Below are 26,541 nucleotides of genomic sequence, written 5' to 3'. Positions count from 1 at the left end.
TGTGAAACACCGGCGTGTTTATTGGTTGGCACTGGGTTACAGCCTACGCGCTTGCCCAACTCCCATCCAGGTTTTTGCTCCGTGTTTCGTTTGTTTGTTTTTAATTACCATCTTTTTCTTCTCGAGTCGGCGGTGACCTCCCCAGCACACACCTTCGGGGAGTGGTGCTGGGATGCTCCGAGCTGCTGCGCATGGCACAGCTGGACGGGGCCAGCACCCAGCCCCCAGCTCAGCCCGAAAGAAGCGCAGGGCTGGCACCGACACCAGAGCGGAGCGAGGGGTGCAGGGAGATGGCTGCTCTCCCTCAAAACTCTGCAGGTGCAAAGATCAAAATCACGTAGGTGGATGCTAACCTTGCCAGCCAGCACCGAGCAGGAGCGAAGGAGGACACCTGTGTTATTTGTAGGCTCCAACTAAGAGCTGACCCCCTAGGAAAACCTAGCAGGAATTTTCATGATGATAAGAACGAGTCCAAGTCAGTAAGAAAGAGAAATGCAGGATTTCCAAAGTGCCCTTGCAGTCGTAAAGTGTTTTTGCAAAACCGTTTTAACTTAATATATCATAAAATAACATTAACTTTACCGGAAAAACTAGAAACACAAAGCACAGGAGTGAGGAACAAAACCCCGCAGTGAGAAAAACACAACGGATGAGGGGAATTAAATATCCAAATCCACCTGGACTTCATGGCAAATGGAGTGCTGATGATTCACTGGAGACCTCAGGCTGCTTTCAGTTCTTGTAACTTTGCTCCCTGCATCGGTCTGACACGTGCACCTGAAGCCAACAGCCGGACACTGGCACCTCCCAGCTGAAAGCATGGATCTGCACGGAGCAGGAGCACCTGGAGTGATGCTGACCGCACTCTGCCACCACGATTGTGCGGCCCCATCCCAGGCCCAGAGCCCTGAATGAGCTGGAAACATCTGCAGCGTTTAAACCTCATCCCCAATGGGAACAGAGAGGCTGGGAGCTGGGCGACAGTGGGCAGCGTGGTTAGAGGCAATGGAACAGGCTGGCAGCTGTGCCCACACTTACTGCCATCCAGCCGGTGCCGTCGCGTTCCCTGGGTATTTATCCCACTGCCACGGCCTGGGCTCCTGCTGAGCGCTGCTGCCAGCGAGCGTTGGGTGCAGAGCGCAGGAGAAGACCAAGCAGAAACACAAAGTGATGGTTCCAAACCTTCCGACTCAATAAATACAGAATAGGACACACAAGACGTTCAGCAAACACTCTTGGACCTCCCGAGATTCATTTCCGAGCCAATTTCTCAAGTAGAACTTCAAAATTTTCCATTCCCCCCGAGAAAAACACAAACAATTCACAACCCCCGAGCACCAAGAAGAGACTTGATAAAACCCCGAAAATCTTCAAGCCAGCTCAGGGTTCCTTTTCACCCACCTCCACCTTTCTTACCTATGTACAGACCTCAGGACAGCGCAGCCACGGCACCTTTCCACCCCCCACTTCCCACCACCAGAGCCCGAGCTGCCTTCAAGCTCATCCCAGCAGCGGCAGAAAGGAGAACGTGCACGTGCTGCAGCCAGACAAGATGGGAGCGCAGCAGCAGCGGGGTCACCTGCGGCCCAAAGCCTGCACACAGCCACTAGATGCTGCTGTGCCACTGAGCGGGGAGAGCAAGAGCAGAACTGGGAACTGAGGATTCCTGACATTCCCTACCCACATTTTTAGCCCCTGAATGCTTTGGGTCTGCGCTAGAGGAAAAGCCGCGCTCCAGCAGATTCCAACTCCTTTTCATTTTTTCAGTTCACAGTTTGCTTGAAGGCACATTCAAGATCGTGCTGAATGGAACTGCCCTCTTGCTCAGCAGAAACCTCGCTGCAAAGAGCCCACAGTGCGCTTCTAACAGGAAAGCTGGTGGTAATGGTCACCACTCCTTTCCTCTTGCCTTCCCCTGCAGCGGGGGGAACGCAGGCACTGCAGCAGGTGCTGGCTGCACAGCTCCATGCCCACCCAGCACCACGCAGCACTTCCCTTCTGCTGATAGAGAACACAGCTCCGCTGCTGAGCTGGAATCAAACCAACGTCAGAAGGAACCATGTCCCGCAGATGGAGCAGATCCCAAAGCGTGTCTTGAAATAAAAAAGCCCAAAGACAGCAGATGCAGTCACCTGCCTGTGCCACCGTTCTATTGCAAAGCAAGTGCAGAGATTTTATCCGAGGACAGCCCTGACAGCTCCATTTCTGTGTATCTGATCCTTTCTCAGAGCGCACAGAACTGCTTGCTTAAATCCCAGCACGTTTTCTATCAAGAGAACCCACGGACACTCCCGAGTTCTTCCTGCATCTTCAACTCGTGGTGCAGGAGCAAGGGATGGGGGACAGGAAGAGCAAAGCTGTAAGGAGCCAGGTGCTCTCCCTCCCAGCTGACCCCAGCAGCAGCTGTAAGAGACCCATAACCAAGTACCCTGCACTAAAGGCCATGTTCTATCCCTCCTCCTATCAGGTTTTAATTAGCTCCTGGTGAACAGTTTATCAGTAATGCCAGCCTACGGCTTCAGCTCTGTTTAAAAGCATTAAACGAAGCAAGTTAGCTGACCAGCAGAACTCTCATCAGTCTTTTTGCTAAAGGTGACCCAAACAACATTTTTTTAGCCTGCAAAGTTGAGAGCAACTCAACCAGGCCACGTGCCCAGCGTGGCAAATGGCAAGCATCCCCGCTTGGAAGCTGCTGCAACGCCAAGGAAAGCAGCACAGCATCGCTGAGCTCCAGCTGCCCACAGGACAGCACAGAACAGCCCTGCTAAGGACACCACCACCACACAGAGGAGGTGCAAGCCTCCCTGCCTTCTTCTAGCACCGAGCTTCCCCGCTGCCAATGAACCATTGTGTGAAATCCAACAATCCATCTCTGTGAAGCAACCAGAAGCACTCCAGCAGCACTGAATGCACTGAATGCCAGTTTTGAAGAACAATGGAGAACCACCCTCACTTAACCCCTTCCTGGCCACTTCCAAGGGCAGCATCTCACCCTCTGGGGTCGTTGCAATTGCCCTGAGCCTCTCACACACAGCAGCAGCCACAGCCATGGGGCACACCTACCACGTTCCATTTGGTGAGGCTTCTCCATGGAGAATGATACGTGTTATTTTTAATTGAAATAGTTCATTCCTTTTAAACGCGCCCTTGGAAGGAGCTACGGAGCTCAGCTGAATCCGAAACCAAGAAATTGTTTCACAGGAACAACTCCAGAAGTATCACACTGTACATTTTCTACCACACCGCTTCCAAACCGCCGTTGATCTGTGCACAGAAATTACTCTCCCACCAAACCAAAACCCCATCGGAGAGGTTTCCTATAGGTCGACAGCGGGGCAATTTCAATCCCGCTGAGTTTAATTACATTTGGAACTCCTCCACGCAGGGACATCCACTTCCTCTGGAGTGTTAAGCCTCAGGTAAAGTCATTAGAGCAGCACCCGGCCTGACCAGCACCTGCTGGAAGAACCAAGCAGTACTGGAAGGTGTTACCTGCCCGGGGGCATCCTCCTTTTTGTCCTGCTCCAATGTTGGAGTCCACAGAACAGAATTGGCTTAGCCCAGCAGCCTGCATGCTGCTGCTGCAGCAGTAATCCAGGCCGCTCCGTCAGATGAGCCGGGGTTGTGTCAGTGTTTGGGGTTTAAGGGATAATCACGCTAAGCAGCGGTGTCTGTCTAAGTGCCAAATGCACTTCCCTTCTCCATTAAGGCCCCGAATACATCTCTAAATGCAGATGGCAGCATGCAAGTCCCTGACACCAGGATTTAATTCTGACAAGACCAGAGGAAGTGACTCGATGCCGAAGAGTGGGAACTGCTCGCAGAGAGAAGCCCTCTATGCTACACAGCACATCTCCCCATTCCTGCCACAGCATCACTGACCTTGCATCCCTGAGGTGCCACTCAGGGCACAGAGCACCCCAGTACTGAGGCATCCCAAGAGCCAGGCATTTCGGTCACTCTCTCCCCTCTTCCTTGCTGCAGGCAGACTCGTTTCTCAGTGTGCAAAGCATCCCTGTGTGCACAATGCATACGTACAGCACAAAAAGCAACGAGGGAGAAAGGAATATCGTGGTGAAGAAGTTGCAGAGGACACTGGAAGCTTCACTTCCAGCAGCCCCCTGGGTTCAAAGGGGTGCTAAGGGATAGAGCCACTCTGAGCTGAAGCTGGTGCATCACCAACAGGTCTGGCATTTACCTAAGCACTGCTTTCAGCACACTGAGTGCGTGAATCCTGCGACTTCGGGGTGACTTGATGAATTTGCAGCTAACTTGCAGGTTGTCCAAATGAAGCATCGCTATTCCCCTGCTTTTGTTAGAAAACACCTACAGCTACACCAGTGCCAAACATCCAAAGCTACGCAGAAAGCCAAAGAATATTACTCTTGAACAGGAAGCTGAGACACGTTGTAATGACAGGTTTATAATGCTAGGCTTAAGGGGTCAGTCCAGACACGACATAGTTCGAGGTAAGAATTCCACTAGCTCAAAATAGCACCAGTTCTAGCAAGGCTGGAAGCCTCAGTCCCATCCTACAGGTCGCATGGGGGGGGTTTCTAGCAGTGCTCACACTACCAACCCTGCACAGTTCCACCACCTCCACTCCAAACCCAGGGAGCGTGCCATCTCCAAAACAGCTCTTCCAAAACTCACCGAGCAAGGTAGTTCGATTGTCGGTCCCAAACCAATTTAGCACAATTTAGGCAGAATCGCCCTAGCATGCAGCTCTACCACTTACTACAGAAGACCTCAGATGCTGAGGAAGACGGGAATTTGTAGGTGGAACAGGACTAAGTTCTGTTTCCAAATCCACATCTGTTGAATAAAAACTATTTCTGCCCCAGGAGCTATTTCCAGTTCAGAAGGCATAGTATCAGCCACTCGATGTTACTGTGTTAACAGCATCAATTCATGCCACATTAGAACACTTTCTTGGCACAATTTATTTTTCTGACCCAAACAAATAAGCCATTAGCAAGTCATTAACAATATTCTACCCTAAATTGTCAGTTTAACAGCCCTGTAAAAACATTTTTAGTTTAAAAACAAAAAAAAAAAATGTGCATGCTCTTGATATTAAAACTGCAATTACTCTTTCAGGAGTACCAGCTGTTTTGTTGCAAAGCATTCTCCACATACTGATCTGTACAGTAAGACAAAAACTCCATTGAAGGCAGTAGATGGCTGCGTTAGGTGCCACTCAGGGCTCGGTAACAGCGGACTGCTGGAATCCTTGTACATTTCCAAAGACAAGATTCAAGCCCTTGTGAGAGTTTGGTTCAGGCCGATCAGCAGAGAGTAGGAAAGTATTGTACATTTGTCTCTAAGTTGAAGTGAACTGAACTGGTGTAATTTAGGCTCGATTCCAGGCGCTCGGTTTCAAGCTACTCCTTGAATAACGCCTCTCAGCTTTTTCTTATGCATGGTTTTTCATGTTAGCAATCACTGGCACTGCTTTTGGCCTGGCTACCCCACATCGATGAAAGCAGGGAGAACAAGTACAGGAACAGAATAGGATCTGAAAATGAACAGCTTCTTGCCAAACCAGCAAGGATACCATTCCCCCCTGTCCCGAGCTCCATGGATATTTCTATCAGATTTTCATATGTTAAGTGCTTCTTGGGAAGAGAGAAAACTCTGAACAGTGAGTATTTATTAGAATATTTTCTTGTTAAATAAAGAGGAAAAAAAAAAAAAAGAGTACTGCAGATTTAATTTCACATCTTGGCTATGTTCTGACAAAAGAGAAGTTACTGAACTCAGCAACTACTTCTTGTCCCAAGCCAGGGATTAATTAATGCCCCTCCCAAAACTTGTACCTGTCCCAACCCACCCCCCAGCCCCAACCCTCCCCATTTTATTTCCCAACTAGACAACACTGTAGGCAAATCAAGACAGCATGAAACTTACATCAATAAAAACAGAACCAAAAAAAAAAAAAAAGTGAAGTGTGCCAACGCATCAGGGAAGCTATCCTATTGAACGGCGTACTTCTCCAACTAGCAATTCTGCTCGGGAGTCAGCTGTACCTTTCATGGAGGGAGAGCTTAAACATTCTGAACGTGCTCCATGGTGCAACTGTTAAGTGCTGCAGAACCACAGGACAAGAGATTGAACACCTGAATTTTTCCCCCTGGACTTCTTCTCAGGGATATACACGGTTATCCAGCCAAGGGTTCGCGCAGTAACGCTCAGTAAGTACAATCCGATGCTTTAGCACAAATTACGATATCCAGTTCAGCACGGTATAAGGCATGTGGACAAGAAGAGACATCAGCAGAATGCAGCAGGATCAGCAGAACAGCGTTGGTGATTGACGCTCCAGTTTGTCAGACTTTGAGCCCCCTCTGAATCCCCACTTCCTACCACAGACAGCGAAATTTGTTTCCTACCGTAGCGTTTCTGAGGCTATTTATTTTTGGCCAAGCGTTAAAAGACCAACTCCCTTCGTTTCATTTTGATGTGAAAGCAGAAACGTCGGCGGAAGCTGCAGGAGAAGCGACTGAGCAGCAGGGATGTCTGTAGGTGATCAAAACTCTGCCCTCAACTTCAAGAGTCACTGCACCAAATGGGGAGATGCTGAATGGGGAGTAAACTGGCCCAGCCACTAGCACTGTCACAGAACGTGTATTTTTTAGGAGGAAAAAAAAAAAAAAAACAGAACAAAAGGCAAACAGATTAATTATGAACCCTTCTTTTCAGAAGCAGACCAGGATTAAAAGAAAAAAAAAAAATTCCCACAAAATTAAAACGTTAGATTCTCCATCTAAAAAAAAAAAAAATGTTGTTTATACATATGTGCTGAAAGTGACCGTCACACAGGTCCAAACAGCACCTTACAGTACAGACTAAGACTTGAAGAGCTGATCTCACATTTGAAGTCTTTTAATTAAAAAAAAAAAAAGTGGCTATGGCTGGGATGACACAAATGGGACACTTCAGAACACAAGGCAGAGGCAAAACTGGCAGCCTCGCTCGCCAGGCAATGGAAGCGGTGTAACGGGAAAGGGGCACTTCATGCACAAAATGTATTTTACAAAATACATATCCAAAAAAAGCAAAAAAAAAAAAAAAAAAGCCAACAACAACAAAAAAAATCCCACCTTGCACTAAATTGCAGCACTCTTAACACTTGCTCTGCCACAGGCTGCTGCCCATGCCTTGTTTGATAGAGGAGACATGTGAAAAAGGGGAAGGGGGAGGGAAATCCATGGTTCAGTCTGTTTTTCAAAATCTCTCTCATGGGGATGCCCTCAGTCATCTGATGTCAGACACAGAGCCCTCAGAGTACGTCGTGGTCATGACTGGAGTGCCGTTGTTGGCCAAGCAGCCTTGCCTCAAGGTTTCAAAATACGAGGCCTGCACCGGTTTATGATACTGCAGAACTTTTATGGCATCTTCTATCTTAAACCATTCCCTTTTCCTTCCTGCGGGCAAAAAAGAAAAATCAGTAGGTGCAATAAAATGATGTCAACCTTCCTATGTTTAAGCAAGCTGCTGATGAGCATTCAGCCATCATAGTGTGCACAAGTGCTGCAAGAACGGCTGCAGCCCGTACCAAAGCACCAGCTCAAAAGACACCAGGATGCAATTGCTGTTCAAGTCAGATATCATGTTAGGACAACCCACAACGCACTTCAACCACCACCCGATTTCTGTGAATTGGCAATGAACCTCAGTGTTAGTGGAGAGTGCCTATTTCCTGCTCTTTCAGTAACAGCACGTACGGACACCGCCGAAGGAAATCAGCTTACAGGTGCCACAGTGCTACTGACAAACACTGCGAGGAACAACAGGCTCATTTTCGTTTATGAATCTGATTTAAATGCAAAGATTTCGAGAGAGAATAGAGAATGATTAATCCACTCTGCCCACATACATTTTCTTCTAATTTTAGGAAGGACAGCTCTTCATGCTCTGTGCTTAGTGCAGGAATTAAACACAAAATTGCACAGGCAGCTGCACGGCTGAAATGACTTCTCCCAGGCCATGGAGGCGACTATTTGACCGCAATTTTTTTTCCCCCAAGCAACCAAACTTACCAATATTGACAGAGTCCTCCCAGTCTTCCAACACTTCTGTGACAATAAGTACGTAAACATATGTCCTGTGTTTCCTGTCCCGATTCTGGAAGGCAAAGTGAACAGAACAAGGACAAAGTGTTCAGAGGAGAAAAGGCAGCGGGCACATGGGACACGGAGGCTACAAGTTGTGCGTGCAGCTGGGATGCTACAGTGACTGATGGGCTGCTTCCCTCACTTAACAATTAGTTCTTAGCTATTAAACAATATTGCCTTCTAAATGAGAGGTCTGAAAGTATCTATAAGGGCCGCAGACAAAAAAAAAAATGGTCTAGTTCGTAATGTGTAAAGCAATTGCTGGCGGTACGCCCTGCCTACACATCTCAGTGCCCCTGTGTTACTGCTCTCCTGCTAGGGCCACACGTCTGCACAACACAGAGCCCAGTTTGGGAAATGGTCACAGTGGGTGCTAGCAACTGGCTGGTGTTGTGAGGGCACTGAGAAGGGATGAAGGCACCGAGAAGATTCAGCTGCCTTGCCACTGCTAACTCCAAACAAAGCAGAAATCGCTGATGATCAATGCCACCAAAAAGATCACTATATGTAAATTAATTAAAAGAGGAGCTTTGAGCCTTTCTTCAAGCAAGTCGCCCACCTTACTTCACAACAAACTGGGAAACAACTTCTACTCCAGGAGGATTTTATACAACAAAACTTCCCAGCCCCAAACCGCGTCCGAAACTTACCTCAAAAATTCCCACTAATCTTCCTAACGTCCCTTTCACTCCGGCCTAGGAAAGTTGAAAGGAAAAAAAGAAAGGCTTTAACAACAGGTCAGGACGTATTTCCCATTTGTTGTTCCTTTAGAACAGGAAGCAAACGCTGTAATTCAGTTAATGGACACAAAAGAAATTATACAAATCTATTGTGAGCTCCAACCATGCATGCATTTCCAGGATTTCTTTCCTTCTTTTTCTGTACTCAAGTCTTTTTTTTTTTAAATTTAATGTGGAGGAAAAAAAACAAAAAATGGCCCGTTACTAATTGCACATCGATACATCCTGAATTCCTACCAGAATCTTTAATAAAGGTTGTGACAGTCTAAGCACGGATAAAAATCACTTTGCGGTTCAGCAGTTTTACCTTTGTAGAATTACACCTTAAGAAAATAACTTCAAAGCATGTGTAAGACACCCACCTACACCCCAAAGCAACGTGACATCTCCGAGTTATTTCGGGGATGTCCTCCATACATTTGAAGCAAGCTACAGCAAACAGAAAACACCTTCAAAGTTGTAACGTGGCCTCCCCACCAGGAACAAGACTCCTTCTGATACACCACAAAGCACAGGGGCACACTGAAGGAGGACTTCTGAATCAAACCCAGAGGCAAAGCAGAGAGGTCTAAGAAACAGCTGTGTCTTACACACTGAGCATCTACGTTCATCTGGTTTGCTGTCATTTTTCATACCTCCACACACACTGCTGGGGCTCAGTCACATTCTCTAAGTGCATGAATGCAAAATGCCACCCCACCCTCCTGCCCCCAGACCTCTCCTTCTCTTCCCATAACGTACACTCCTTTTTACGACTGCAAATGACTGGAACCCAAGTGCTAGAGATGAGGATGGATTTTGCTCCGTGACTTAATTGGTGTGAAACAACACGCACGACCTGGCACAACACCCAGCCACGTTTGGAAGGTAAACTGAGCTGCCAGCCCTGGCAGCTGGAGCACAGGGTGAGCAGTGCAGGAAAGCAGTGCCTCTGCTCCTGCAGTGTCAATACACCAGCCCGAGTTAGGCAGGCTTAGGGTATTTTTGGGAAAGGTATACACGAGAGGGGAGTTACATATTTAAATGCTTAATAATTACACAAATTCTCTGTCCTGAGCAGCTGAAATACTGTTTTGTGCTTGTTCAGCTACTACTCTGTTGCTGCAGTCACATGCTTTCGGAATGGAGGACCTCTCATTAATTAGGAGCCTAGTGCTTCGGTTCCCAGCCCATACTGAACCAATACATCCAGAGCAAACATCACTGCTGCTCCTCCCACCAGCTGCTGGTGGAGCTGCCCCAAAAGAATAAAGGGCTGTGCAGCACCCACCACCCCAAGCATCCCCCGAGATCTGAATTCCTTCCGTAACACACCCCCTGAGCTCGACTTCTAGGAAGAAGCAGGAATTCAACTGAATCTCCTACGTTGGTTTTGGATACGGAATGTATTGTCTCATCATTTCTGACATTCTGTCCGGCCCATAGGTGGGCCACTGGCTATTAACCACAGGGCTATTTCTGGAGTCAAAGAGCAATTCCATGAAGGTCACCATTCGTGTGTGTGCACGCAGCGTGGCTAGCACCGAGAACTCATTCTGACCTTTGCTGACAAGCATTTCTACCTCATCTGAAAAACTGCTGCTACCAGCCTGGACTAAACACTCTCAGGAGCAAATCGGACAGCAAACACTTCAAAAGGATCTCATTCCAAGAAGGAAACTCCTTTGGCAATCTCAAACATTGGCTTTATTTTATTTTATTTAGATAAGCAGCCCTATCATTCAACCAGTAGGAAGGAAGCAAGGGACACAAGGCTTCCACATTCACAACATAAATACATCCAAAGACGAAGCACAACCAAGCGGGTTAGGTAAATCGAGGTTTTAAGCCAATTTTCTCCACTTGCTCCTGGAAGAGATTCCTGAATGACTGCTCTCCTTCCCTACCTGCAGCGGCACCGAATGGAGAGCCAGGGTTGTTCTTGTCTGCTCTCCAACCTGACTAAGAACAAATATATCTCCAATCAGCTACACAGACTGAAATTAAGCAAGAGCACTGCACAGCCAGCGTGCCAAGCAGCTTATGCCCAGCTCTGAGAGCACGCCTGCACTAACACACAGGCAGGCATGGAGCCCTTCCCTTTGCTCTGGTTAAGCAAAGAGGTGGTCAAAGCAACACTCGGTCCGCAAACCAACATCCTTCATCTCTGTTCAGCCTGGTCTCGTTCATCCAAATGGCACAAAACCGTGATTCCAAGCAAAGGTGCTGCAGGAAAACCACGCTGAATTATCATTAGGCAAATGAAAGGAATGCCAAGGCTTCCTTTGTCTGTGAATTTATCACGTGCAGTAGCAAATGGTGATATAAGAGAGCGGTATGATTCAATCCAACGTTAGGCTGGCCATAACTGAAGTGAGAAATGGTAAAGCCTTGAAGACTGCAAAGCACATCGGCCATGAAATCTTTAAGTCCAATGACTCCCACCTAATTTTACAGGTATTGTAAATACTGACACCAGAGTAAAATACCTTAGCTGCTGCCCCCAGCAAAGAAAGCTAGGTAATGACCAGCAGAACTGTTAGGCTCCTCTTAGAGCTTCTACGGGGGCCAGCCCTTCTATACCTTCCCCCCCCACCCCCGCTGCAGGGTGATAAGCATTTTCTTGGAAAGCTAGAGCACAGCCACAGGCTCACCCAGGACTGGAGCTGGATCTGAGCCTTAATTCGCACCAGATGACTCCGGAATTTTCTCCTTGGTAGTAACTGGATTGAGAGCCACGGGCCGCAGCAGTAAGAGTCTGGCAGCAGCAGCAGCAAGAGTTGTGTGGGCACGTGTTCCCCCCTCCAAGCATTAGCAGTGCCACAACCCGCAGAGGACACACCTGTGCAAGGAGGGAACTACTAAACCCATCAACAAGAGGCAGAAAAGCCCCAGCACCGTGTTCCATCTGCGAGGGTGAGAGCACAACTCCATGGAGCAGCAGTGCTCCCAGGCAAGGGCGGACAGCAGGCTGGCAGCGTGGGCTCCTCGTTCTCTGCTCCGTGCACCCAGCAGACCCAAACCAGTTTCCAGTACCTATGGTAGTCCTAACTGGAAGGCAGCCTTACCAGGAGCACATCCCTGCCAGCAGCACCCAGCTGCCCCAAACCAGCACACGGCAGGGGTGGGCCGGGCACGCAGGACAAGCAACCAAAATGCGGAGGAAATGAAGTTTTACGAGCTCTGCTGCTCACGGAACAACTTGTTTGAATAAAGAAAAATGACTGAAGACATCCAAGAACAGCAGGTTCAGGTTTCAAAGCTGAAAATAAGTTCGGGTCAGATGCAAAAAGCAGCCTGCAGCAACACCATCTGTTCCTAGGGACAGCTTTTATTTCCTTCCATCTGAGCTAAGGAAAATGTGGGTTGGAATTTCAGCTATTTTACTGTGCTCTATTAGGCTCAAAGCCTGCATCTACTATAGATTACTGCCGGGCAAGAGGACTGCGGTAAAACACCCAAATCTTTGCTCTAATGCCTGCAGTACTGAAGGCAGTAAATCACACCCATAAGGGCTGCTAGCTTAGACAAGTTCTGAAGACACCAATTATACAGCAGCTAGGCAAATTTTCTCGCTGTCTTCACTGTGTCTCAGAGAGGGTTATATTTAACTCATTCTTCCCTGCATTACAACTGATACATACTCCCACGGTTATGAAATATCACAAGAGTGAAGAATTTCCAAACATTACACTCATTTTTATGAGGTTTGAGTACGTAAGACAGTAGTGAAGCTGGTCTGCTGTTTGCACGGAGTATTATTCAATCTATGAAGAGCTCAAAGCTATCACACTTCATTCATTCATTCACAATCCCTGCTGAGATATCTCAGATGAAACGCAGGGCTTCTTGTGCTGGCACTGAAAGACATCGTTATTCGTATCCTAAATCACCCACGGAACACATGAAGCTGAAAGATTATTTATAAAGTATCCTTGAGAGGGAAACTACTGTCCAGCAACCAGATCAAAGTGTTGTAACGATGGACTGTTTTTGATACCGGCATCCACTGCCTGTTTGATCACAGATAAAGCACAACTTATCTTTCTTTTGCTTCCCATGAAGAAAGCACGACCAACACTTCTGCAATTTTATAGAAGTTGACATTTACTAAGTATTTAAAGGTCAGGATGTGAAAGATGCTATAAGTGCAGAACTAAATGCCTTTGGGTTTAACAGATGAATGTGGAGGCTTTCTTCAAAGTCACTCCATAATAAGTTTAATTTAAGGCAGCTATTTCTAAAACACGTTCTTCACCAGTTGCTCACACCCATGAAAAGCCCTTATTCCCAACATGACATTCATTTTGAGAAGAGAATACAACGGCAAAGAGAAACTAAATCCAAGAAGGAAGAAACAAAGCACGCTACGCTGGCAATAATTAGTGCTTTAAAAGGCCGCATAACTTTTCAAGAGGGGAACCTGAGAACACACCCGGAGTTTGCAGCTGTGTGGGTGACTGGCTGCAGTGTGCCAGAAGGAAGGGGTTTACTCGGAAAAGATGGCTCTCACTCAGAGCTGGAGTGCTTGTCTGCTGCCTCTGTGCCTACTAAGAACGCCCAAGAACTCCGTCACTTCGCATCTCACACGGACAACGGCAAGCGTGACAAGTGTTGGTACCTGTCTGCTTTAATACATCTGCTGGGACAGATTAATATGGAGAGTCCTTATCTAAACTAGGACAAGGACTTGAACTCAAACTGGGACAAAGGCATCGCAGGTTTCACTCAATCAACGTTTCATTTTCCTAAGAGCCATTCTGAAATGCTGAAAACTGGAAAGAGGGAAAGGTCTGATTCCTTGGCGTGACAATTACACCAGCGATCACACATATGAGCTCAAACAAACACATCGATGATGGAATTAAAACACAGAATGCACGAGTTACGATTCTTATTTCAGGGAAGTATATTTTAAAAAGAAAATGCATACCATGCAAAAAAAAAAGACCGAGTTGAGAAAAAACAGTCCACTGTCATCTTCAGAGACCACAAGCAACTGAAAGGGGATTGAGTCCTTCCAGCTCTTCCAACTGGCTCTTATTAAACAGAGGAAGGCATACCAACATCAGCAAATGCAAGTCTGCAACTTGCCACTGTGACTGATTAGCACACAAGCCACCTTCTTGCAGGATAACCCTGCAGACAGGGTTTTCTCTCTCCTAAGGCAGGCAGCAGGAGCTGCTCAGCCAACCTGCTGCCTCCCCATGACCTGTCCCAGGAGAGAAGCAAACCTGGCAAAGCTTCGTGGAAAGCAGCCTCAGCTGCAACCCACACACACACACACACACACACACACACACACACACACAAAAAGCTGAAATTCACATGAAAGGATGAACACGGATTAGCAGCCTAATTCTCACCAGCAAGTTCCAGCTAGCAGAGCTAGCACGCACACCAGTTGCCCAGCAAGCCGCCTCATAAAACACTGCCCCTGCCAAATCAATAGCACAAGCTGCACGAGTTCTTTACAGCATGAACATAGCAAACATCTCCCTCTCACATGCACATTCCCCAGCAACATTTTGCAGTAAACAGCTCGCTGAGCCCAAGGCAGTTGATATACATTCTAATTTGGTGTACATATTGTGAGCAGAGTGCTGGAACACAAACATATCTGAGGAAGGCCTTGTAAGACTACAAGCTGGCCTGCATTTTTCAGCTAGTCTGACCATTCACTGTAGGAGCCCTCAGGTAATTTCATCCACAGGACAGGCTCTCAGGAAAGCCTTTACCCCAGCAGCCTCCCACCACGTGGCACCAACGGGACGAGCTGTGGCAGAGGTTAGCACCTCTGCTAGGCATCCTGCAGCTTCCCGAGCTCGCCGTGTTTACTGTTTGTTGAGCAGCATTCAAGCAGATAGGTACTTCGCTGGGAATGACTCAACCCTGCCAGGCTGCCACAGTTTGAATTACACTCTCATTCGGCACCAGTCCACGTGAGCGAGGGAACACCAGCTGAGTGAGAGGGGATTATCTCAGCCAGCCCAAACCAGTTCCTTCTCTGCAGATTGAGTCCATGCCAAGGCTTCCTTTCAACCACCGAGCTGTCATGGAAAGAGAGCAACTCTTCCAAGCTTCGCTGCCTGAGAAAGGGAGGGTCGATACAGATTTATTTTAGGGATTTGAAAGGCGAAGCCATGCATCTCCTGAATGAACCTTTGACTTCTGTATCAAATAACTTCATAATTAATAATGATTAGGTTGTAAAGCAGGACTCTGCAGCTAAAAATATTCCTGTTGTTCTGGTTAAACTCACTTTGGCTTGTATTTGAAAGATTAACGAGTTACTAAAAAAGCAAGAGCTATACTACAAGCTGGAAGCAAAATTCGCAAGCAGCAATCCCCAGCACTAGACAGACCTAAAAAAAAGAAGTTCACCGTGTAATCCTTCATATCTTTCTGATAAACTGACAGATTATAAAATGTCTCAAGAGAAATACACAACAGTGACAGCTATTTCCAAATACTTAGGGGGAAAAAAAAACAAACTTAATATACAAGAAAATTAAATACAGCAACCACTGGAGAAGCTTCCTCCCAACTCCCACCAATTAGCTCTTCATTTCTGTTCTGTAGCACAAAGATTCATAAACCCCTTGAAAGCATTTTAATCCTGCCTTACGTAACTACGGACCTACTTGGTCATCCATATATAATCATTTAATCGTTTCTGAATCCAAGCATCTCTCCTATTCAATAATATTCAGAAGGGAGCTCTAAAGACAAATTCTACATGTGATGCAGTCAACTACCATTTGCTGACTTTAAATTCCTTTAATTGAATATGAAAAATAGCTCTTCTAGCTTCAACAGAAAAGCATGCCTTCTCCATACAGGTTACTCTGCGTGCTGCTATTTGCCTCCCTTTCTGAAACAGCTCTAAGTAAAACACATGAACACATTAGAATTGTTGCTTTTGATAACTCTTGCCATCAAATTCTAGCATTCATATAAAGCTCAAAATATGTAGCAACCCAAAACTTATCAACGCCCCTATATTTGGGGTAGGGGCTGGTGCACTTCCACTCCATGATTAGGCAGCTCCACAAAAGCACCACTGTTTTTTAAAGTTCTCTTAAGAAAACATACAACACAGAAAGAGGAAAAAAGAAATGGAGGGTATCACTGCATGTATTGAAGTGATTCTAGCTTAATTTTAATTGTTTTCAGCTGAAAGTGAGGAAAAGTTCGTTCCAAATGGGAGCCTTAATTATATTCCTACATTCTCTTTATTTACGCCTCTGGTTTCCCTCCCACACACAATGCAGATACCAAAGTGACCCTAGATTTGTATTCACCTCCAGGAAAACAAGCTGGAGCAATGATAACACCCAGAGCCCTGGCTGCCAGCGAGCAGCATGGCTCCCACAGCTCCTGCTCTGTAGGCACCCACCTCTTCGCAGACTTCTCGCACAGCAGCCACGTTGGGCTCCTCCTCGGGCTCCATGCCACCCCCAGGGACGATCCATCGATCAGGATGACGACTGCTGCTCACCAGCAGCACCTGTGGAGAACAGAGCACAGCGGATGCATAAATACAAAGCGACGCTGCTGCTCAGAGCCCGGCTGAAGGAGGGGATTTGTCTTTCCATCACACGCGCCTCCAAACATGAGCGATCCAATGTGAGCCCTTGAAAACATTTTGCTTTTTCCAATACAGTCTCATTAGCCCATTGCAAGCAGCAGTGCCAGCTGCACGATCAACAGCACCGAGGCCCTCCAAATTATTTCAACCATTACCTTCTCACTCCTCTTGAGCATTAAAGAATAAATTAAGCCCCTGCATACCGAAACAACAATTTGCTATTTGATACAGCATCATAATGTTTACACTGTAAGAGTCCACTGCTGTACTCACTGTCACTACGGTCTTGACAGCTTGGGATATCTGTCATGCACAACACAAGACTGCAGAGAAGCTGTTTGGTACCTCCACCCCTTGCAGCTCAAGTCACATTCATCAGCACCTTTGGCCTTGATTGCCTCCACAATTATGGTAACGATACATACAGGCCAGGTAACTGCCCATCAAAAAAAAATGATGTGAAATTGTTTTCACAAAGATTTTCAGTTTCCCTGTTCACCCGTTCTTCTGCAGCAAGCTCCAAGGAGTCCAGCTCTGGGGCCAGCACTTGATTACCCCGGGATTAGATGAGGTTGTCCAATGAGATGTGTAAGCAAAATATAAGCTTTTATTTAACCACCACCTAAAAGCCCCACAAGAAGGCTGTGTAGATGGACAGACTTTTTGTGGGGGGTTTTGCCCGAAGTATTTTGTTCCAAAGTAATTCTGCTCTGCGCTGTTTGATTCAATCTTATTATTAAACTTGCTTGTTGTCTTTTGGAAACAAGAAGCTAACTAACAACCTCAATTGGATGAAAATTCCCCCAGAGAAAACTGAGACGCTGTGCTTATGAAACCCACTTGTGATACATCCATGAGCAGGGATGGAAACTAAAAACAAAACTAATACTGTTTTTCAGCTCTCTAAACAAAGCTCGTTCATTAGAGTCATCATGTTATACTTCATCATTTCACTGGCACAAAGCTCAGAGCCAAAGCAACTAGCTCCAGAAACTTTCCAGCATACCAGTCCAATTAGGTTACAGGCCAGTCATAACTGTTTCAACCAGATATTTCGAAGTTAAACTGAGCAGGACACTAAAATCCAAGGCTTTACTGCGTAAATGTTGATCGAAAAGTGGAGCATGAGAAGATTTGCACTAATTTTCAGGAACCAGCCAAACTACAGAACTCAAAATTACACTTCTGAGACAGAAAAATAAAGTTCAAGATTTCAGGCTTTCTGCAGTACCTTTCTATTTTGGAAGCTCTTATCTGCCAGGTGACCACCCTGCAAAGAGATTTTTTTCCTTTTCGGGGCCATCCAGGCAGTGCCCAGGGACAAGGGCAGCCCATGGACTGGAACACACCAGGGTGAGAAGGTGGATCGTTTGCAGGCTGCAAACAGCAGCTCTCCAACCAGGAGCAGCAAAGCTTAAAGCAGAAACTGAAGAGGGGTCACAACAAACGTTTTGGCAACTGCTGGCCTAACCTTTCCTAAGTTTGGAACTCAACTCCGCGTTCTCAAGTGTCAGAAAGCCCCTGCTCAGCAACCTGCTGTGGGTCCTACCAAAGGTGATGTCTCAAAGCCTCCTTCTCCTGCTTCAGTCAGAGCCCACGCCTCAATCCTGCAATACAGGAAGCAACATCATTTATTGAACAGTCCCAGTCAAACCCCTGAGCCCTACGCAGTCTTGTCTATTGAATTAGAGCCATTAGAATATATGCCAGCAATGTATTAAGCTGAGGGGGCAGCCTTAATTCTGCTGGATTGTTTGGACCGAGACAATGCTTTACCAGCACCAGAAGGAACTTTTTAGGTGTAAACAACAGTTTTAGTTGAAGTAAATTAACTTCAGCTGGTCTGGCAGTTGAGCATTTTCTAAATAGAATGAGCACGAACAACCTGCGCTGGGAAGGAAAAACCTGTCATTCTCACACTTGTATGTAATCAGACTATTTCCTGTTTAATAAAAAGGAAATCCCATCAAGAGAGAGCAGGAAGCATGCCCTACAAGGTCACTCTTTTAGAACAGTTTTAAACAGGATATTGCTACCAATGGGCTCTCCCCAGACAAAGGGCCCTAGTTCACAATGAGGGTGAGACACTGTCCTGTTCTAAAACCCACACATCTAAAAACTGCGTCCCAGGGCACGCGGCACATTCAGAGGTGTCCAGTGAAAAGGTCCCTCAAACCCACACCCCCATTATCAAAAGGGGCCACGATTCATCTGTCTTACAAACTGCCCCAAAGCCAACACAAACACGATCTGCTGAACACAGCAGTGAGGATTCGGGAGGAGCAGCCTGAATGCTGGCTCCAAGATAAGAACTGCATTCCTCAGCAAAAACCTTTCCCCTACAGCTGGCTGGGGGAGCAGCATACCTGGCGATGGGAAGATAGCAGCTGAGCAGGGGCTGAGCTCCCTCGCCAAAGAGATGGAACAGCATTTCTGCCATAACAAGGTCAGAGTCGTTTTCTAACTCGCACCGAAAAGCTACAGACAGAGAATGGGAACTACACCTTTATTTCACAGTGCAACACGACAAAAGCGTTATGCAATTGCTCGCTTAGACGGAGCTAATTCCAATACAGTTCTACAAAAATATGAAGTACGCTGTTCTTAAAGGACTACCTGGTGGCTGCTGTGTCCCCGATAGCTACATTACGGCTTGTGGATTTATTACATAAAAATCATTAGTGCACCTATATCCCATACAAAGAGATCTTAATGAAAACAGTCAGAAGGAAATCTAGCAGAAAATGCTTATTTCTGAAATCTGCTTAAAAACAGAGAGAAAACCACCAGATTTCTAGAACTAAAGCAGTGAAAAAGGAAAAATGATGTACTGGCTCAGACACGGTTCAGTCACTCATGCCCCTTGCCCAGCACAAGATATCCTGGGTCTGCTGCTAATGAAAGACTTTGATAATTACCCATAGGCACGTCTGCAAGGATACAGCCTAGACATTTAGGTTTTGGTTTTTTTGCTTTTGTCTGTTTGGTTTTGATTTAATTCAGGCCAAAACACAAAGGCAGGTTTACAGTTCTGTTTTATTCCTGCTGTGTAATTGTTTTTAAGGCAGCTCCTGAGACTCGCGTCCCACTAGGGATCTCCAGGCAGGTTCTGGGGCTAATTCTTACAGTCCTCTTGGAAAAGCATTTTCAGGCATCGTGTCGCATAACCAAGTTCTGTTTTCCAGGATTTGGATGACAATTATGTCATTTCAAAGCAGGGAAATGTGCAACACAAGCCCCTCTGGCAACACACAAGGCAGCCCAGAAGCAGATCTCACACAATCAATGAAATAAAAGAAAGGTTGGAAAAATAAGCAAAACTTCGAAGTCTACAGCAGGGGCTCCTACACAGCACTGCACTGTAGTCCTGATGGTAAGCAAGCTTCAAAGCAGCACACAGACAAACAAACAGAAACCCCAGCAGCAGCGGGGCAGCCCTCCCCTGGAGGCAGGAAGGGCACGGAGCTCCAAGGCTGCCCAGCACAGGGCTGGGAGCTGCATGGGAAAAGGGGAAGGAGGCTGCCACCAGGATAAGCCCGATACACAGTGCTGACCTTACGACAACTTCATTACACACAGATTTTTTTATTTTTTTTTTTAAATCACATCACTTCCCTCCACCACCCCCCTACCCCCACAAATAACAGTGCTTCACAAAGCAAAAGCTGCAAGCTATCCCGGCCGAGCCGAATCTGAGTTAACAGAGTAGACTGAGGCCCAGGTTCTCTCTTGCAATGCTCAATTTAAACAGCAGCCACCCATATATAGAACAACAGCAGTGGCATTGTAACCAATGTGATTCCTAGAAAGAGGCTCCATAGAAGCGTTACAGCAAAGACCAAAAGGGCTACACCGTGATTAGAAGCTACCCTACGATGTTATTGGAGCTGCCTACCTGCCAGCCTTCCAGGAAAAGCCTCCAGCCACACATGCCAGCTCTGGACAATCAGGCAGGAAAGAGGCAGCAAAGATAGCAAATAGGAACTCCTCGTCCCAGTGCCATCCTGCTGCCAGAAACCAGCCTACACCTGCTGAGACTGCCTTCATATTTCACAGAATTGTAGGGGTTGGAAGGGACCTCCAGAGATCATCATTTTCTCTCATGTTTTCTATCAATATAAAGTCACAAAACCAAATGTTTGCATAGTGTCTGAAGTGTGCCCCCCTCCCCGATATTTAAAACTCATTTCACACTTTAGCATCGTTTATCACAACACAGGCTGCAAGGAAACAGCACATCTCACAGCACATTTCAGAGAGGGGTGGAGAAGAGGGCCGGCTTCAGCGACTTTCTCCTGTACAATCTGTCTTTGTTTGAAAGTTTTAATTTAATGGGAGTGTCTGTATTAAGGGTTTGGCGACTCTGGGTTGTCTCATCACCAGCCAGGACACCGTAGCATTATAAAGACCTTTTATGCTTTACCCAAAGTTAACAAATGCTCTCGCAAGCCCAATGTATTTTCCACTCTACGCTTTTACAATTGACGATACTGGGATCCATCTGACTGTACCAAACCACCTCGAAGCACTAAGAACACAAGGGCTGACAAACCATGCTCCCAAGGAGCCACGAGGAACCGCTCCCCATAGCAAAGCCTTGCAGAAACTCTTCCACTCAACTGGCAGTAACACAGCCTCAATTACACTGCACCACAAACCACGCGTTTTGCCAAATTACCAACACTGAACGGCCCAAAGAAGCATGCCAAGGAGCACGGGGCTTGCAGGACAGCTCCTTGTGACCTCTTGCTATTCAGGGCACGTTCCCGAGTTAGCACAACGCACAGCAGCAAGAGCGCAGCCTGTGGTTAGCAGGTCACAGCCGGCCCTGCACTCTGCAATGCACAACCTCAGCAGCCAGACACCGAAAAGCCTGGTCCTGACCATTACAGGAGTGCTGCTTTCCCTCAGCAGCAGATGGTTTTCTCGGATGAGCGATGTTTTGGGGCACAAACACCCGCACCTCGCTCTGTGGCATAATTTGATTTAACTTACGATGCCAAATCTGGAAAACGGAGGCAGCAAATGGATGGTGGGAAGCTGGAAGGGGAAATCATTCACCCTACAGAACTTGACAAAAGTAAAGCATAAGCCTTTAGAAAGGGAAGAAGAGCTGAACTGGAAGAAGTTCATGTGATTTCAAGCGCTTGGATCACACCTACAGCGTGATAACTGCAGGGAAAAAAAAGTAAAGAAAATCCTGTTGGTTCTTAGGCTACTTCTTAGAATAATAATAATCAATCACCCTGTACCACGCTCCTATTCCGGCTTCAAAATACCAAGGATCACATTACTGTTACTACACATTTCTTGTAACTTTAGAGTGACCGCTCTCTCCTACAGACGACGGACACAACCACGAGCCCTCTCCCTCCAGCAGGACTGTGCTTCGGGTAACCACAAGAGTTATCTGCAAGGCAGAAGCCAGCTGGAGGGCCTGAGCCACGGCCTCAGAAGCAAAGGGCTGATAACGAGGCACTCCCAAAGACTCCAAACCCGATCACCTCGGTTTGCCTGGCAAAACCCCTGCGCTGACCACACGGCGCTTGCACAGCTCTCCCAGGCAGACTCCTTCCAGAAGGAATGCCAGCTCTGGAACTGCCCTTTTTGCAAAGGGAAATGAAGAGTCTTTTTTATACAGGCTGAGTGGCTCTGCATGTCAGCAGCTGCATATGTGCACACTTAACTGCTTTAATCAACAGGTTCTATTCATAAAATCAAGCATGTGAATATCTTAGGGCCACAAAAACTCTTGAGAAGCTTTTCACATAGGAGTATTTTAACATAAACATTGTTACACAATAAAAAGTAGCCATCCCAGGCAATAAGAATGAAAACATTTGAACTACCTGAAGCATCTTAAAAAACCAAAAACCTCCCCCGTAGGTAACTGTATCCCTCTGAGTTTTACATGACAACCTGAAATTTCTGAGAACAAAGAGTTAGTGTGCACTATCCACTGCACAGACAGCCACAGAGGCACAAATCCTGGTATAAGCATGCACAACGTTTGAAAGAACCTTGGCTGGTCCGTGCAGTCAGCCTCCCACCTGAAGAAAGGACTGCTTTAAGGAAGCTGAGTACCTGCGTCCCAATTGCTGGATACTACACAGCCGTTGAATACTGAAGTTTACTACTGCCTAAATAGAACAAAATTAGGGAGCTCGCAGCTCTATCTCAATTTCTCCCATCACAAAACAAAACAAAACAACCCCAAACCCATAATGATAACACCCAAGTAGAGAAGGGGAAAGAGAAGAGTTGCTTCTCCCCAGCCTGCAAGAGACCACAGCCTGGCCATGTCTTTGGGCAGCCCCAACCGCATGGCGGTGGGAAGAGCCACGGCCAAGGAGCGACCACGAGCATAAAAAAGAGGCAATGACAGCACGTGGAAAGCGAGGAGAGAAAGGCAGGAAGAACAGGTACAAACTCTGATCTAACAATAAAACACCGAGATAAAAGGGAGGACACAAAACTGCTATATAGGGAAGCAACAGGCGTCACTGCTCTTGGGTGCAAGTGCATGGGTTGAGTGGACTCCTCCTTTCCTCTTTTCCTTTGAGTGGGTACGCTCCTTCCCTCACGTTGCAGGGGAATAAAAATGATTCAGTTTTTCAGTTTCCCAACAGCGAAATAAGTGAAAATTTAATCATTTTGTAGTCTGGGAAAGCACAAGAGACTGTGGAATTGCTTACACAGGCTTCCATCACAAAAAGGCAGGAAGCACTACTTAGATAGAAGCTCAGTTTTGCAGAAGAATATGCTCTTGCTCTTGGAGAAAACTAGTTACAAGCACAGCAGAGAGGGCAGGAGACGCACAAGCAAGTCATTTCTGAATTGGCCTATATCCCACTGGGGATGTGGTAATATGTTAGCAGCAGGCAGGGAGAACTTTATTTGGTTTCAACCACAAACCTTTTCCGTAGCTGAAGGGAATGTCAAGAGTTAAGCTGAGCCACTGGAACAAGGACTCTGAGACTCTATTCCACAGACAGCACTATGATCATATGATGCCGAGCTCCCTTTACTTCCAGGCAGCAAAGTGCTCCAAGTGGTTTCAGCTAATAATATTTTTATATTGAAGCAAAAGCACAAAGGATGGCATAGGAACACTGTGTGATCACCAAGAGTCTACAGTTAACATTTGAAAACTGCTGTACTACATCACGGTTTTGTTCCAAAGTGACCCAAGAGATTCAAGAAGAGAAAGGTTAGTTTGCATTCAAATTGCCTTCCCCAATTGAGGCCGTTGTGGGGCTCCATAACGTGGCTTTTGGTGACAGTGCTGGCTTGGCACACACACTGAACTCCAGAGCCAGAGCGCTTACCAGACGCTGTGTGAAAGTTCTGTTTTCTCATCTTAATTTAGCCTTCATTCGCAATTAAAAAAAAAAGACGACCAGTCCTGGATGCTATTCTTTCTGAAGCATTTCCTCCAAATGTCTTTAAAGAATACCAGTTGTTAATGAGCAGCTTGTCCTTTCACCAGATACAATGCAGGCATGCTGAAACCTGTAGCTACACCAGCACGGGACTTAAAGCCAAACAGTTGCTTTTTATTTCTGTTAAAATATAACAGAGATGCCGCTATTAAGCAGGCTTCCATCTGCTCCGTGATGGGAAGAGGTCAGTGACATGTTCTGGAACCTTTCCTCATCGAAACAGCTGGCCTACACAAAAAAAAATACTTGCACTATTTAAAAATAACACCATAATAGCAATAGTGAGAGGCACCGACAATGGCAATAAAAGGAACCATTTCGGAGGTAGCACAAGGCTTGGGCTCTCTTGATCTGAGCGCTCTCCTTCTCTGCTTACACTGAACCAGCAAACATCCAGGGATTTTACTCCATTTCAAAAGATGAAAATAGCAGAGCCCCAGCGTTTGGTGGCTGAAAGGTCCTTTGAAGTCTGTTCACACTCTTTGAATTAATCCCACTGCTTCCCTTGTTCTCCTTCCTGCCCAAAGAGAAACCTCCTCTGCAGTGGTTTACTGTTTGTAAAACAACAGAGAAACAGACTTTCCATGCAGTCCAATTACAAAATGTATTTTCACTCCGTGTGAGATTCATGCTTAAATGAGTTCTCCCTTTGCAGCTTTTTAATGGAATACGTGACAAAGACATCTCCTCATGCTTCCAAAAGCATTCCGTAGCTTCTTTCATGTCCAGAAGTGGTGGCTTCCAAACACAATACAGAGAAAATGTGCAACCTCAAGCAGTGTAAGGAAAAAATAAATCACTTAAACTAAAAAAGAAACGTTAGAATGATTACGCTAAGGCTCCATGTGCAAGTGTAACGGCCAGCCAAAGATGTGCTGTTTTAGCAATCTCCATTTACTAAGAACACTTTAAGAAAATTAAACTGCTGAACTGAAGCGTTAAGGGGGTAAACCTAAAACACCAGAATGGTCTGCTCAGAAAGGGTAAGCACCATTTCCCTTACTTCTTGTTCATTGACAAGACTGTCTGAATGGTGAACTAACCAGGAACTCAAAAGCAGCTTTTTAAAACTCATAGTGGGAAGTGAAGGAGAACTGGGAGAGAGAGGAGCTACTGTTTCTTAAGCCCTTCAAAGACACGGTAACCAGAAGCAGAAAGAAACAATGCTTTAGTACAGCAAGCTTTATTCCTTTATCAAAGCTTGCTTTTGGCCTTCATTTTTCAACAGAAAACTTTAAATAGATCTTTTGCTAACATATTTTGTCTGTATTTTTTTTTTCTCCCTGCTCGGAGAGTCCCTTTAAAGAGATCTCAACTTCCACTTCCATAGAAATAATCAATCGATCAATATTTGATAACCTTCCTAAACAAATCTGCTGAACAACTCCACGTGGTAGGCACATCATAGATGAGAAGGCACGATGCAGTTCCAGCTCTCCATTAAACGCACAGATATCATAAATAAATCCAGCGCTTGAAAGATTGCGTGATGTCCTCAGGAGGCCAATTCAAAACACAACAAAACTGTAATTCATTAATTCCTCCTTTCCGTGGTTTACAAGGAAGCACCCACGTGTGCACGCTCAAGGAAATCGATCTACACCCCACACTGCATCATTTACAAAGCAATTAGTGTGCCTTAATGTCACAGACCAGTGCAGCACGCCTGATTTCTCTGGTGTGAGCATGCATGAGGTCAAATGCAACGAGGGACCGAAACTAAAAGGAGTGAACAGCACTCGGATGAGAACCTATACTGCCCCAGTACACACAGTTTTCCTTATCCAACACAGTCAAACACCTGGTTCTTAAGGGGAATTGCCATGTCTGCCTCGCCAGCTGTGTAAAGTTGCATCAGGAAACTCAGATGCCTTCAACCACGCAAGCTGATAAGCCTCAGTGTCATTACACAATGTGATTACATTCTTCTTTATAGTTAGTTCAAAGGATCATAAATTTCCTGAAAGTCGGTGGGAAGGAGCAGCTAGAACATGTTTATGTTATATTTATTTCAGATCATTTACACTTGAGATGTTGACACTCTTCACCATGACAGCGCAGCTACAAAGGTTTTGCTAAGCCTCCATCACCACGTTAAATAATAACTGCACAGTATGCTAATTGACTTTCCTCCAGCAAACTGTCTGCATTCCCTTCCGATTTCCTGTAGCTACAAATATGATAATCAGGAGAACAAAGCCTTTAGAACAGCCACTCGGGAGCCAGTCAATGAAGTGAGGTGCGCCTGACTCCCTAATAAGCAAGGAAGACCGGCAGCCTCGTTTGTCCCGAGTGCTGCAAGCCCACGTCAAAAGCATATTAAAAGATAAAACAGGGAAAAATCCACATCTGAGCAAAGTTCCTCTTTCCAATGTCAGCGACAATCCAAGCCCTTGGCAACAGTGCCATTCTCAGAGCGCCCAATTTACCTTTAATTCCCACTTCCTCCCCAGCCTCTCTGGACAGCAGCTCCTGGCACTCCATCAGTCCCCTTTTATCCCCGTTTCTTTTTATAAACCCAAGGTCAGGTTTCCTCTCCCATCTCATGTGATGCGCTGGACTGAAGTTCTGCCAGCGTGGTTGGTCCAGACCACTGCCAAAGCCCAGCACTCCTCTCTGGGCTGCTCCACCATCCCTCAGCCTCAGCTCGGAGGCATTTTTCTCGCGTTCAG

General features: G+C 46.3%; 1 protein-coding gene across 1 annotated transcript in view; it reads right to left on the bottom strand.

The window, feature by feature from the left end:
• The window catches only part of NUDT3 (nudix hydrolase 3), a 27,000-nt gene continuing 459 nt past the window's right edge, over nucleotides 1-26,541 (bottom strand). Inside the window, exons 2-5 of the mRNA XM_021377443.1 lie at nucleotides 16,236-16,346; nucleotides 8,768-8,812; nucleotides 8,043-8,127; nucleotides 1-7,427 (exon numbers count right to left, since the gene is read on the bottom strand). Of these exons, the coding sequence (XP_021233118.1) occupies nucleotides 7,258-7,427; nucleotides 8,043-8,127; nucleotides 8,768-8,812; nucleotides 16,236-16,346 (411 nt within the window). The 3' untranslated portion in view covers nucleotides 1-7,257. The remainder of the gene's footprint in view (nucleotides 7,428-8,042; nucleotides 8,128-8,767; nucleotides 8,813-16,235; nucleotides 16,347-26,541) is intronic.

Source organism: Numida meleagris, chromosome 25 (assembly GCF_002078875.1).
Source record: "Numida meleagris isolate 19003 breed g44 Domestic line chromosome 25, NumMel1.0, whole genome shotgun sequence".
Classification (NCBI taxonomy): domain Eukaryota; kingdom Metazoa; phylum Chordata; class Aves; order Galliformes; family Numididae; genus Numida; species Numida meleagris.
The sequence above is the reverse complement of the archived record's forward strand: the minus strand, read 5'-3'. Positions and strand labels throughout refer to the sequence as shown.